Source organism: Salvelinus sp. IW2-2015, linkage group LG4q.1:29 (genome assembly GCF_002910315.2).
Source record: "Salvelinus sp. IW2-2015 linkage group LG4q.1:29, ASM291031v2, whole genome shotgun sequence".
In the NCBI taxonomy this organism is placed as follows: domain Eukaryota; kingdom Metazoa; phylum Chordata; class Actinopteri; order Salmoniformes; family Salmonidae; genus Salvelinus; species Salvelinus sp. IW2-2015.
The window spans coordinates 43,442,570-43,457,872 of record NC_036842.1 but is presented as its reverse complement, the minus strand read 5'-3'; the positions used below and the strand labels follow the sequence as shown (position 1 = coordinate 43,457,872).

The 15,303-nt window shown below is 41.9% G+C and overlaps 1 protein-coding gene across 2 annotated transcripts in view; it reads left to right on the top strand.

The window, feature by feature from the left end:
* Positions 1-15,303, top strand: part of peak1 (pseudopodium-enriched atypical kinase 1) — a 250,762-nt gene that overhangs the window by 207,081 nt on the left and 28,378 nt on the right. For both annotated transcript variants that reach the window (XM_070442912.1, XM_023984743.2), the window contains one exon: positions 1,495-1,718. In XM_070442912.1, the coding sequence (XP_070299013.1) occupies positions 1,495-1,718 (224 nt within the window). The remainder of the gene's footprint in view (positions 1-1,494; positions 1,719-15,303) is intronic.

The following is a 15,303-nucleotide window of genomic DNA, read 5'->3' as shown; positions in this document are numbered from 1 at the left end:
AACCTTTATTTAACTAGGCAAGTCGGTTAAGAACAAATTCTTATTTTACAATGACGGCCTACCCCGGCCAAACCCTTCCCTAACCCGGACAACGCTACTGTWGGAAGAGTCTTGGTGGTTCCAAACTTCTCCCATTTAAGAATTTWTTTATTTTTATTTATTTTTATTTTACCGTTATTTTACCAGGTAAGTTGACTGAGAACACGTTCTCATTTGCAGCAACGACCTGGGGAATAGTTACAGGGGAGAGGAGGGGGATGAATGAGCCAATTATAAACTGGGGATTATTAGGTGACCGTGATGGTTGAGGGCCAGATTGGGAATTTGGGAGTACTTGGGGACCTTCAATGTTTTGGTACCCTTCCTCAGATCTGTGCCTCGACACAATCCTGTCTCGGAGCTCTACGGACAATTCCTTCGACCTCATGGCTTGGTTTTTGCTCTGACATGCACAGTCAGGGACCTTATATAGACAGGTGTGCCTTTCCAAATCATGTCCAATCAATTGAATTTACAACAGTTGGACTCCAATGAAAGTTCTAGAAACATCTCAATGTTGATCAATGGAAACAGGATGCACCTGAGCTTAATTCCGAGTCTCATAGCAAAGGGTCTGAATACTTATGTAAATCAGGTATTTCTGTTTTTATTTTGATACATTTGCAAATAATTCTAAAAACCTGCTCCCGGGTTTTGTGTGTAGATTGCTAAGGGAAAAAAATGCAATACATTTTAGAATAAGGCTGTAACGTAACAAAATGTGGGMAAAAATTCAAGGGGTCTGAATACTTTCTGAATGCACTGTATTAATATACAGTATATTCATCCATATGAGTTAAAGTTGCAGTTTAGACGCAAGTATTTCCACATATTATATTTAGATTACCATATCAGTCCATGCTTGGGTTAGTTTTCTGTCGATCTCGGTCATCAGATAATACACAGTGAGCATTTATTTGAGATATACAGATGGAGGTATGCCTTGCTCAGGATAAATGAAATTAATGAAATTWTTTTGAGACATTGCGGTAAATACACATTCTTAGGCATTTTTACACACCCTCTCTCACACACACACACACACACATATATACAGGGCTGGCAGGGATCTCATTAAAAGATGCTAACAACACATTTAAATCTAGCACATTCCTATGACACCCTTTTCATCACCCTAACCATAATGCTCCTCTCTTCCTTTCCAGCTCCCTGTCTTCCTTTCGTCAGCTCTCATGTGCCACCAGAAATGTTACCCCTTTGCTCCTGACTCTTCGTGTAATCTTCCACATACTGTCCTTTTGGCATTGTTGTGACACAAGCCTCACTTTCTCCTATGCCTTTCTAAGCCCCCCTGTAGGCAATTCATGTTCATTCATATTAAAACACTGCTTCATGTTCCTCCATCTCTGTATATGAGATGCTAGTGCCATCTCTATTCTGGTGCAACCTTTACCCGCTCTCTAAGCTTTGCCAACTCTTTCCTTTGCCCTGCAGCCAGGTGCCACGTGATGCCAACATATCCGAGGGGGAGATGCCCACCGCGTCCTCCCTGCCCGCCAAACTGGAGCTACTGTCCCCTGGGGAGGAGTGTGTCATCCTGGCTGCCACCCCGGCCTCGGCCAGCGAGAGCAGTCCCAGCCTGGTTGACCCGGAGGAGGAGGATGGCCACTCCCACTCGCCAGCATCCAGCTCCTGCAGTGCCACCTACAGCAACCTGGGTAAGACCTGGCTTTAGCTGGCCATTGGGAGACACTGTGAACTTGAAAACACCCTAGGTTGGTGGTCCTTGAGCCCGTTTCTTAAGAGCTACATGCTGATTTTTTGTTGTTGTTGGGTGAGCCATTTGTATTTTTTCTCACTGCCATTAGCCAAGGCAGTAGCTACTCTTCCTGGGGTCCAGCAAAATTAAGGCAGTTTCTACATTTTTAAAAACATTCCAATACATTCACAGATTTCACAACACACTGTGTGCCCTCAGGCCCCTACTCCACCACTACCACATATCTACAGTACTAAATCTTGTGTGTGTTGTGTGTGGTGTGTGTGGTGTGTGTGTGTGGTGTGTGTGTGTGTGTGTGTGTTGTGTGTGTGTGTGTGTGTGTGTGTGTGTGTGTGTGTGTGTGTGTGTGTGTGTGTGTGTGTGTGTGTGTGTGTGTGTGTGTGTGCCTGATTGTATTGCTTCACAGTCCCTATTGTTCATAAGGGTGTTTTTTTCAATCTAACTTTACTGCTTGTGTCAGTTACTTGATGTGGAATAGAGTTCCATGTAGTCATGGCTCTATGTAGTACTGTGCGCCTACCATAGTCTGTTCTGGACTTGGGGACTGTGAAGAGACCTCTCGTGGCATGTCTTGTGGGGTATGCATGGGTGTCCGAGCTGCGTGCCAGTAGTTCAGACAGACAGCTCGGTGCATTCAACATGTCAATACCTCTCATAAATAAAAGTAGTGATGAAGTCAGTCTCTCCTCCACTTTGAGCCAGGAGAGATTGACATGCATGTTATTATTAGCTCTCTGTGTACATTCAAGGGCCAGCCGTGCTGCTCTGTTCTGAGCCAATTGCAAAGTCCTTTTTTGTGGCACCTAACCACACGGCTGAACAGTAGTCAAGGTGCGACAAAACTAGGGCCTTGTTGTTAATAAGGTAGTGCAGCGCTTTATTATAGACAGACTTCTCCCCATCTTAGCTACTACTGTATCAATATGTTTTGACTATGACAGTTTACAATCTAGTGTTACTCCAAGCGGTTCCGTCAGTTGAGGTTTAGGGTTTAGGGAATTTTCTGTCCCAAATACAATGCTTTTAGTTTTTAGGAATATTTAGGACAAACGTATTCCTTGCCACCCACTCTGAAACTAACTGCAGCTCGTTAAGTGTTGCAGTCATTTCAGTAGCTGACATGTACAGTGTTGAGTCATCCGCCCACATAGACACTCTGGCTTAACTCAAAGTGAGAGGCATGTCGTTAGTAAACGTTTTAAAAAGCAAGGGGCCTAAACAAGCTACCCTGGGGAATTCCTGATTCTAACTGGATTATGTTTGAGAGGTTTCCATTAAAGATGGAAAAAACATAAGTGACACTGACTGTTAGCACTTGGTGGTCTATAGCAGCTTCCCACCACKCTCTGTGTTCTGTTAGACAAGCAACTCTTTATCCACATTATAGCAGGGGGTGTAAAGCCATAAGACTTATGTTTTTCCAGCAGCAGACTAGGATCGATAATGTCAAAAGCTGCACTGAAGTCTAACAAGACAGCCCCCACAATCATTTTGTTGTCAATTTCTCTCAGCCAATCATCAGTCATTTGTGTAAGTGCTGTGGTTGTTGAGTGTCCTTCCCTATAAGCGTGCTGAAAGTATGTTGTCAATTTGTTTACTGTGAAATAGCATTGTATCTGGTCAAACACTATTTTCCCCATACGTTTACTAAGGGTTGGTAACAGGCTAATTGGTCGGCTATTTGAGCCAGTAAAGGGGGCTTTACTATTCTTGGGTAGCGGAATGACTTTAGCTTCCCTCCAGGCCTGAGGGAACACACTTTTTAGTAGGCTTAAATTGAAGATGTGGCGAATAGGAGTGGTAATATRGTCTGCTATTATCCTCAGTAATTTTCCGTCCAGATTGTCAGACCTCGGTGGCTTGTCATTGTTGACAGACAACAATATTTTTTCACTTCTTCCGCACTGACTACGGAATTCATAAGTACGATTCTTGTCTTTCATAATTCGGTCCGATATACTTGGATGTGTAGTGTCAGCGTTTGTTGCTGGCATGTCATCCCTAAGTTTGCTTATCTTGCCAATGAAAAAGTCATTAAAGTAGTTTGCAATATCAGTGGGCTTTGTGATGAATGAGTCATCTGATTCAATGAATGGCTTTTTCCCCCAAAAGTTTCATATAAGGTTCCCCAAAGCTTTTTACTATCATTCTTTATATAATTTATCTCTGTTTCATAGTGTAGTTTATTTGTCTTTTTATTTAGTTTAGTCACATGATTTCTTAATTTGCAGCACGTTTTCCAATCAGTTGGGCTGCCGGACTTATTTGCCATAACTTTTGCCTCATCTCTCTCAACCATACCATTTTTCAATTCCTCATCAATCCAAGGGGATTTAACAGTTTTTACAGTAATTTTCCTAATGGGTGTGTGCTTATTAGTAACTGGAATAAGCAATTTCATAAATGTTTCAAGTGCAGCGTCTGGACGTTCCTCATTACACACCACAGACCAGCAAATATTCTTTACATCATCAACATAGGAATCACTACAAAACTTCTTGTATGACCTCTTATACACTATATTAGGCCCAGCCTTTGGAACTTTGGTTTTCCTAGATATGGCTATTATATTGTGATCACTACATCCTATGGATTTGGATAGTGCTTTAAAGCAAATAMCTGCAGCGTTAGTAAAGATGTGATCAATACATGTTGATGATTTGATTCCTGTGCTGTTTGTAACTAGCCTGGTAGGTTGACTGATAACCTGAACCAGGTTGCAGGCGCTGGTTACAGTTTGACGTTTTTTTCTTGAGTGTGCATCTTGATGATAGCCAGTCAATATTTGAATCACCCAGAAAATATACTTCTCTGTTGATATCACATACATTATCAAGCATTTCACACACATTATCCAGATACTGACTGTTAYCACTTGGTGGTCTATAGCAGCTTCCCACCAGAATGGGCTTTAGGTGAGACAGATGCACCTGTAGCCATATTAATTCAACAGTATTTAACATTAGATTGTCTCTAAGCTTTACAGGAATGTGGTTCTGAATATAGACCGCAARACCGCCCCCGTTGGCATTTCTGTCTTTTCAGTAGATGTTATAACCATGTATTGCTACCACTGTAACATCAAAGTTATTATCTAAGTGAGTTTCAGAGATAGTCAGAATATGAATGCCATCTGTTACAAGCAAGTTGTTGACTTCATGGACCTTGTTTCTCAGGCTGTTAATATTGGCTATTTTTAGCACTTTTCTGGGTTGCTTGATTGTTTTTAATGCTTTACTGGGAAGCTTATCAGAGGTAGACATACTCATGTTATTTATATTGGAGCTGATAGTGCAGGGTGAGCTGCAARGAAGTGGACTTCCTACTATGGCACACCGCCTCAGTGCTAACTGTATAACTCTGGCGCATAGGCACATGATTACTGCTTACAGTAGCTGTGGGATAAACAGAAGTATTCGGTGCAATTAGGGGCACACAAATTACGTTACTTACATTGTGTTTGCCAATGCCCCTAGGAGCATGTACATTTGATGCAGCATTATGACGACTCATTGTCACAATGGTAGGGATTAACTGAGCTGGTCTTGGATCAATTGATGACATTGATTGGCCAGCTAGTTTTCAGGTCTAGTTATTGGTTTAAAGACGAGGACAGAAAGTAGAATCAAATCAAATCAAATGTATTTATATAGCCCTTCGTACATCAGCTGATATCTCAAAGTGCTGTACAGAAACCCAGCCTAAAACCCCAAACAGCAAGCAATGCAGGTGTAGAAGCACGGTGGATAGGAAAAACTCCCTAGAAAGGCCAAAACCTAGGAAGAAACCTAGAGAGGAACCAGGCTATGAGGGGTGGCCAGCATGGTCAAATAATAATAATCACAGTAGTTGTCGAGGGTGCAGCAAGACAGCACCTCAGGAGTAAATGTCAGTTGGCTTTTCATAGCCGATCATTAAGAGTATCTCTACCGCTCCTGCGGTCTCTAGAGAGTTGAAAACAGCAGGTCTGGGACAGGTAGCACGTCCGGTGAACAGGTCGGGTTCCATAGCCGCAGGCAGAACAGTTGAAACTGGAGCAGCAGCACGGCCAGGTGGACTGGGGACAGCAAGGAGTCATCATGCCAGGTAGTCGAGCATGGTCCTAGGGCTCAGGTCCCCCGAGAGAGAGAGAGAAAGAAAGAAAGAAAGAAAGAAAAAAGAAAGAAAGAAAGAAAGAAAGAAGAAAGAAAGAAAGAAAGAATTAGAGAGACCATACTTAATTTCACACAGGACACCGGATAAGACAGGAGAAGTACTCCAGATATAACAAACTGACCCTAGCCCCCGACACATAAACTACTGCAGCATAAATACTGGCGGCTGAGACAGGAGGGGTCAGGAGACAGTGTGGCCCCATCCGATGATACCCCCGGACAGGGCAAACAGGAAGGATATAACCCCTCCACTTTGCAAAGCACAGCCCCCACACCACTAGAGGGATATCTTCAACCACCAACTTACCATCCTGAGACAAGGCAGAGTATAGCCCACAAAGATCTCCGCCACGGCACAACCCAGGGGGGGCGCCAACCCAGACAGGAAGATCACGTCAGTGACTCAACCCACTCAAGTGACGCACCCCTCCTAGGGACGGCATGAAAGAGCACCAGTAAGCCAGTGACTCAGCCCCTGTAATAGGGTTGAACAGTGGTGGGTGTATTTTGCCCTTCTAGTGTTATGAACTCGGTGAAAGCATTGGCAGAATATATAAATAACTCTAGGCAAAACCTTGCTATTCCACTATTTCTCAACAACAGTTTGAATAGATGTGCACAATGACGCCTTTTCATAAAGTCTCTATTTTCCTCCGAAAAGCTCATCCTACTTGTTGGAGATATTTATAGTATATTCTTTAAAAGTGATTTCTCTCACTGTCGTATTTATTCACAGAGACGGACGAATCTGGGTTTGGTGGATGCCAGGAGAACGGTACCTGCCCGAATGCATAGTGCCAAATGTAAAMTTTGGTGGAGGATGAAAAATGGTCTGGGGCTGTTTCTTATGGTTCGGGCTAGGACCCTTAGTTCCAGTGAAGGGAAATCTTAACGCTACAGCATACAATGACATTCCAGACGATTCTGTGCTTCCAACTTTGTGGCAACAGTTTGGGGAAGGCCCTTTCCTGTTTCAGCATGACAATGCCCCTGTGCACAAAGCCAGGTCCATCCAAAAACTGGCCTGCACACAGCCCTGACCTCAACCCCATTGGAACACCTTTGGGYTGAATTGGAGTGCCGACTGCGAACCAGGCCTAATCGCTCAACATCAGTGCCCGACCTCACTAATGCTCTTGTGGCTGAATGGAAGCAAGTCCCCTTCAGTTATGGTCCGACATCGAGTGGAAAGCCTTCCCAGAAGAGAGGAGGCTGTTATAGCAGAAAAGGGGGGGACCAACTCCATTATAATGTCCATGATTTTGGAATGAGATGCTCGACGAACAGGTGTCCACAAACTTCTGTTCGTGTAGTGCATCTTATTGGCTCTCTCTGACCACTTCCCTGTTACTGTGCTTTGTATTGAAGCCTGCTGGATCACTCATCAAAGGCTATTGCTTAGCAATGCGCAGCGGAAGTTACGCTTCATGGTGACTGATGTTACGTGCAGGACTGCGCCCCCGTTAGGGCTGGTTGACTCGGAGTGACTGCTCTGTTGCATATTGATCATCATCACTTGCTTCCGCTTATATCAGATCAGAACCTTCCAGAGAAGTTGTCGGTGTAATGACGTGCATATTGCATCTCTTTAGATTTGCTGTTTGAAAGCAATTGGGAAGCCCGTATCGGTCGCCCAAATGGAGAGAGCCCTGTCGCTTTGATCATGAAGGGCTGCTGCGTGAGAGGCTTTCCGATCGTGAAGGGCTGCTGCGTGTGTGTGTGTGTGTGTGTGGATGGCTCTCGTTGCTGTCAAGTGGCCTGTGTGTGTGTGTCCTGGAAGTGATGAAAGCCCTCTGTGTGACTAAATGATGAGCACCCTGCAACCTAGTTACATCCTGCTCCAACTAACAGCTAATGAGAGGGTACATGTTAGTGAGAATGTGAAATGATGGAGAATGAACAAGCAAGTTTATTTTTCCCTTGTAGGTAAGTTGACTGAGTGATTTTCTGCCCTTCAACTGCACGGATCAGAAAACAGGATAGATTATAGATGGGCGCAAGCAAAATGAATGGAGGACTTTCTTGAATTTGCTTTCATATTTATTTAACCTTTATTGAACCAGGAAAGACCTTTGAGGTTAGAAACCAATTTTGTGAGGGCGGCCTGTCATGAGACTTCAGTGCAGTGTAATTCGAATATTGAGTTGTGGACAGATGTGGGGGATTGTGTTGAACTGTGCTGGCCTATGCCATGTCATACCGTGCTATGTTTGGCAGACATTGGCTGTATAGGGCTATGCTGGGCTGTGCTGAATTGTGCTGAGCCATACCATGCTATGATATGCCATAAATGAGCAGTCCAGTCTTCCACAGTGGAAAGGGTTCTTTCTTTTTGAAATTCCTGCCTCCTTTCCTGTGTCTCTGAAGTTGAAAGAATGACATTGATTCTCTCTTTCCCCAAACACACACACACACACACATGCACACACACTATCTTACACACTCGCACACACCCTCCCCTTTCTATCAAAATGAGAAGCAGAATGAGATGTAGCGCAGGGGCGTCCTGCCTGCCCGTCTGCCTGCCTGTTGGCACGAGTGTCGCAGCAGGAATTTTCAGGGAGGCGAACAGGGAGAGTGCCCCCCTTCGCTCTGCTTTCTTTCTCTTCTTCTTCTCACAACTTTGACACAGAGCCATTAGCAGGATCGAGGTAGGGAGTTCTCTCTCTTCTCATGTTTGTGTTTTTGACACATTATCTCTCTCTCATTCGAACTCCCCACCCTCCTCATCCTTCCACCTCTCTTACTCGCCCCTCATCTCTCGTTCCTTTACCTTCCTCCTGTTCTCTGCTGCTTCTTTTCTCTTTTCTTTCTCTCCACTCCTCTCACCCTCTCCTCTTTGCGCCTCTCCTGCCCATCTCTCTACCCCTCTTTCATTATCAGCTACTTGCTTTTCTTCTATCTATACTCTCCACTCCTCTCCTCCTCTCCTTGGTATATTGACACTCAGTGGTTCTCTCAGTAGCCGAGCAATGCCAAAGTGTTGCCAGTATTGTGGTCGGTTATGGGAAGAGACCGGGTTATCACTTTGCAATGGTTAGTAGCCAAAGTCCTCCTGTGCCTCATATAATAGAAGGGAATTATTATTATTTGCTCAGAATAGTTTGTATTATTACCTACAGCCGAAAATATTGTTACAGTGCTATTGGGTTGTTAATTGGATTCGTTCCGACATTTCTTTATGAACTTTCTGGGCGAGGTAAATTATTTGTGTACTTGTTTGACATTTTACTGCATTGTTAGGAGCTAGTAACGTAAGCATTTCGCTGCGTCCACTATAACATCTGCTAAACTGTGTACGCGACCAATAAAAATGATAATAATAGTGTCCTAATGTCCCCTCTATGGGAAGATGAGACTCTCGCGAATACGATGGTGTTCGAAAAACGAATGGAAGTGAATAGGAATATTTCCACGTCAAAGGTATACATGTCATTAGACGCAAAAACATMTTTTTATTTCCTGGTCTGTCATGGTTACCATGGTAATCTCTCAMACATAGGACAGACACTTCAAAACAGACTTCCTTTTGATTTATTTTTGGACGATCGTTTTTTTCATGTATGAATCTGTTATTCAATGTGTTTCTATGGGCTAATAGCAGTAAGGACAAATTCAATGTTTCAATGTTTTTTAACGTTTTTTTTTTTTTTAAGTATACCTACAGGGGTCCTAAAATTCAAAATCTAAATACCTTGGTATAACCATCTTTTAAAAATTCCATATGTTAGCTTAGTGGAAACTCAGCCCGAATTATCGATCAGAATACTGTTGGGCTTCTGTTGTGTATGGATTATGGGCACTGTAGCATCTTAGTAATTGCTTTCGATTAATTCTCATGCAATGGGAAGTTGAAGAATACTCTGCAAAAAGGCTTCATGCATTTTGAAGTCACTTATTGTAAATAAGAATAGAGTATGTTTCTGAACACTCCATTAATGTGGATGCTCCCATGATTATGGATAATCAGGAATGAATCGTTAATAATAATGATGAGTGAGAAAGTTACGGATGCATAAATATACCCCCCKAAAAAAGGCTTACCTCCCCTGTTATTGTAATGGTGAGAGGTTAGCCTGTTTATGGGGCATCATATCTGTGCATCTGTAACTTTCTCACTCATCATTATTCATGATTCAATCCTGATTATCTGTAATCATGGTAGCATCCACATTAACCATTTATGCTCGTAGGAATTGGATGCATTCAGTATCATGAATAGAATATTCATGGTAAACTTGGGGTACGTGCAACATAAGACAAACAAATGACAAGGGTTTGAGTGAGAGGTCTAACTGGTGTCACCAAGTGGCCACACACCTCTCCAAAGTGTGCACCGTTACTACCTAATTTGAATGACTGAAAAGAAGAGTCGTCAACTATGAGGTGCTAATTTGAGCTCTCCTAACTGTGCTGTTGAGGAACTAGAGCAAGCAGATGTGTAGTTTTCTTTGGGACACAGCCCTGCGTAACCCGCCGTCACACAATTACTGTTGTTTACGCATTCCAAAAATGGTCCATTTTATAAATCGCAATCTGCTCAAGTGGGCATCATTTGAAAGTGTGTTCTATTGCCAACATGGCTAGCTAAGTTACCAAATACGACATTACAGTGTTAGGCTTTCACAAGGCAATTCAGAGAAGCAGATCATAATTTTGGTGCGCATAAAATAGTCACAAGTGCATTCCGATGCGTGTTCCCCGCAAAAAAAAAATCACAATACGACAAACATACAGTGCCTTGGAAAATATTCATCCCCCTTGGCATTTTTCCTATTTTGTTGCATTACAATCTGTAATTTAAATTAATTTTTATTTGGATTTAATGTAATAGACATACACAAAATAGTCCAAATTGGTGAAGTGAAATGGAAAAAATTAAAATAAATTAAAAATTAAATGAAAAAGTGGTGTGTGCATATGTATTAACCCCCTTTGCTATGAAGACCCTAAATAAGATCTGGTGCAACCAATTACCTTCAGAAGTCACATAATTAGATAGATTGCACACAGGTGGACTTTATTTAAGTGTCACATGATCTGTCACATGATCTCAGTATATATACACCTGTTCTGAAAGGCCCCAGAGTCTGCAACACCACTAAGCAAGCAGCACCATACAGACCAAGGAGCTCTCCAAACAGGTCAGGGACAAAGTTGTGGAGAAGTACAGATCAGGGTTGGGTTAAAATGTTTTTATCAGAAACCATCCCACGGAGCACCATTAAATCCATTATTGAGACAAAAGTGTAGTTTTTAACCATCAAGGAAAACACTATGTCTGGTGCAAACCCAAAATCTCTCATCACCCCGAGAACACCATCCCCACAGTGAAGCATGGTGGTGGCAGCATCATGCTGTGGGATGTTTGTCATCAGCAGGGCCTGGGAAACTGGTCAGAATTGAAGGAATGATGGATGGCGCTAAATACAGGGAATTTCTTGAGGAAACCTGTTTCAGTCTTCCAGAGATTTGAGACCGGGACGGAGGTTCACCTTCCAGCAGSACAATGACCCTAAGCATCCTGCTAAAGCAACACTCAAGTGGTTTAAGGGAAAACATTTAAATACCTTGGAATGGCCTAGTTAAAGCCCAGACCTCAGTCCAATTGAGAATCTGTGGTATGACTTAACGATTGCTGTACACCAGCGGAGCCCATCCAATTTGAAGGAGCTGGAGCAGTTTTGCCTTGAAGAATGGGCAAAAATACCAGTGGCTAGATGTGCCAAGCTTATAGAGACATTCCCCAAGGGACTTACAGCTGTAATTGTTTCAAAGGTGACTCTAKAAAGTATTGGCTTTGGAGGGTGAATAGTTATGCACGCTCAAGTTCTGTTTTTTTTGTCTTATTTCTTGTTTGTTTCACAATAAAAATTATTTTGCATCTTCAAAGTGGTAGGCATGTTGTGTAAATCAAATGATGCAAACCCCCCAAAAATCTATTTTAATTCCAGGTTGTAAGGCATCAAAATAGGAAAAATGTGAAGGGGGGTGAATACTTTCGCAAGCCACTGTAGGCTTATTCTGTTCAGAACTATGAAGTCATGTCATCTTGTAACTGTACATAAKGCATAGTGATTATAAACATTGACACTGTATATTACATTAGTTTTATGATATGGAAATGTGAAGTGCACATTTCGACTCAGGTGTTTTGGCTTGCTTGTATGACATTTTCAACCCGTATGCGGGTACGAGTATAAAGAGTTAATGTAGTAGTGTTCAGACACCTATTCTTATTTACAATAAAAGTGACTCCAAAATGACACAATACATTATTTACCATTAATTTATATTGGCACAACATAATTTGAAACACAACCGAAACAAACTGCAAATGCATCCAACACGTTTGTAGAGTCACAAGCTTGGTGTAGTCATTGTGTGCTACTGTAGGAATATGGGACCAAATATAAATGTTTGACCACTTTAATACACTATAGGTGAATTTGTCCATATACTTTTGACAAATTCAAATGGGGGACTAGATACAGTTGAAGTCGGAAGTTTACATACACCTTAGCCAAAATACATTTGAACTCAGTTTTTCACAATTCCTGACATTTAATCCCAGTAAAAATCCCCTGTTTTAGGTCAGTTCGGATCACCACTTTATTTAAGAATGTGAAATGTCAGAATAATAGTAGAGATTTATTCAGCTTTTATTTCTTTCATCACATTCCCAGGGTCAGAAGTTTACATACACTCAATTATATTTGGTAGCATTGCCTTTAAATTGTTTAACTTGGGTCAAATGTCGTTTTGAGTGGACTTCCACAAGCTTCCCACAAAAAGTTGGTGGTGAATTTTGCCCATTCCCCTGACAGAGCTGGTGTAACTGAGTCAGGTTTTAGGCCTCTTGGCTCGCACACGCTTTTTCAGTTCTGCCCACAAATTTTCTATGGGATTGAGGTCAAGGCTTTGTGATGGCCACTCCAAAACCTTGACTTTGTTGTCCTTAAGCCATTTTTCCACAACTTTGGAAGTATGCTTGGGGTCATTGTCCATTTGGAAGACCCATTTGCGACCAAGCTTTAACTTCCTGACTGATGTCTTGAGATGTTTCTTCAATATAACACATGACTGCTTAGACCTCTGCGCCACTCGGGAGGCCCCACTCATATGATTTAAAAAAAAATCTCAAATCCAAAATGCTGGAGTATAGCGCCAAATTACAAGTTTTAGGTTCATTGTCTAAATAAATACGTAGGGGAGTGTATATTTAAAGATAGCTTTTGCAGAAATTATGCCAAGTTTGGATTTATAAAGGAAATTAAATGCAATTAGGCTTTAATCCAGGGGAGATTTGTGGAGGATTGGGACTGCAGCTTTTTCCATGTGACCATGATCGCTGAGTCAACATAGGCCTAGTTAGTTGGCACCGTCCTTGTACCTAACTCTCCAAGACACTTACATAACAATTAAAGATCCCTTTTTGTAACAGTTCCACACGCAAATAGCCATTTGAAGCTATGACGTTGCTGTTTAATGTTAGTGAATGGTCCAGCCACCTTTAATGTATATAGACAGCATATGGGCAATGGGCATGTCATTAACTTTTAACATTGCCATGGGTTGTGCCTTTTGGGTTGTGTAATTTCAAAATGTCTACGGTACTTAGAGCCTTTGAAAGTGTTGTTCTGACTGCCCGTGTGTGTTATTCATAGGTCAATGACCAGTCAAATGTTCTGACTGCCCGTGGGGGTTATTCATAGGTCAATGACCAGTCAAAAGTTTGGACACATCTACTCATTCCAGGGTTTTTCTTTATTTTGACTATTTTCTACATTGCATAATAATAGTGAAGACATCAACACTGTGAAATAACACATGGAATCATGTAGTAACCAAAAAAGTGTTTAACAAATCAACATATTTTATATTTGAGATTCTTCAAATAGCCACCCTTTGCCTTGTTGAAAGCTTTGCACACTTTTGGCATTCTCTCAACCAGCTTCATGACGTAGTCACCTGGAATGCATTTCAATTAACAGGTGTGCCTTGTTAAAAGTTAATTTGTGGAATTTCTTTCCTTCTTGGTGTGTTTAGGGGTGGTATACAGAAGATAGCCCCAGTTGGTAAAAGACCAAGTCCGTATTATGGCAAGAACAGCTCAAATAAGCAAACAGAAACAACAGTCTATCATTACTTTAAAACATGAAGGTCAGTCAATCCAGACAATTTCAAGAAAACCATCAAGCGCTATGATGAAACTGGCGCTCATGAGGACCGCCACAGAAAAGAAAGACCCAGAGTTACCTCTGATGTAGAGGAGAAGTTCATTAGTTACCAGCCTCAGAATCCGGCAATTAACTGCACCCCAAATAAATGCTTCACAGACACGTCTCAACATCAACTGTTACGAGGAGATTGCGTGAATCAGGCCTTCACGGTCCAATTGCTGCAAAGAAACCACGACTAAAGGACACCACCAAGAAGAAGAGACTTGCTTGGGCCAAGAAACACGAGGAATGGACATTAGAATTGTGGAAATCTGTCCTTTCTTCTGATGAGTCCAAATTTGAGAATTCTGGTTCCAACTTTCGTGTCTTTGTGACACGCAAAGGAGGTGTGATGCAGCGGGGGTGCTTTGCTGGTGACACTGTCTGTGATTTATTTAGAATTCAAGTCAATCCTCTTGCTCAGTTGTGCACCAGGGCCGCCCACTTCTTTCTATTCTGGTTAGGGCCAGTTTGCGCTGTTCTGTGACGAGAGTAGTACACAGCATTGTACGAGATCTTCAGTTTCTTGGCAATTTCTCACATGGAATAGCCTTCATTTCTCAGAACGAGAATAGACTGATGAGTTTCAGAAGAAAGTACTTTGTTTCTGGCCATTTTGAGCCTGTAATCGAACCCACAAATGCTGATGCTCCAGATACTCAACTAGTCTAAAGAAGGCCAGTTTTATTGCTTCTTTAATCAGAATAACAGTTTTCAGCTGTGCTAACATAATTGCAAAAGGGTTTTCTAATGATCAATTAGCTTTTAAAATGATTAACTTGGATTAGCTAACACAACGTGTCATTGGAACACAGGAGTGATGGTTGCTGATAATGGGCCTCTGTACGCCTATGTAGATATTCCATTAAAAATCAGCCGTTTCCAGCTACAATAGTAATTTACAACTTTAACAATGTCTACACTGTATTTCAGATCAATTTGATGTTATTTTAATGGACAAAATGTTTTGCTTTTCTAAGTGATCCCAAACTTTTGAACGGTAGTGTATATACAGTGGGGAGAACAAGTATTTGATACACTGCCGATTTTGAAGGTTTTCCTACTTACAAAGCATGTAGAGGTCTGTAATTTTTATCATAGGTACACTTCAACTGTGAGAGACGGAATCTAAAACAAAAATCCAGAA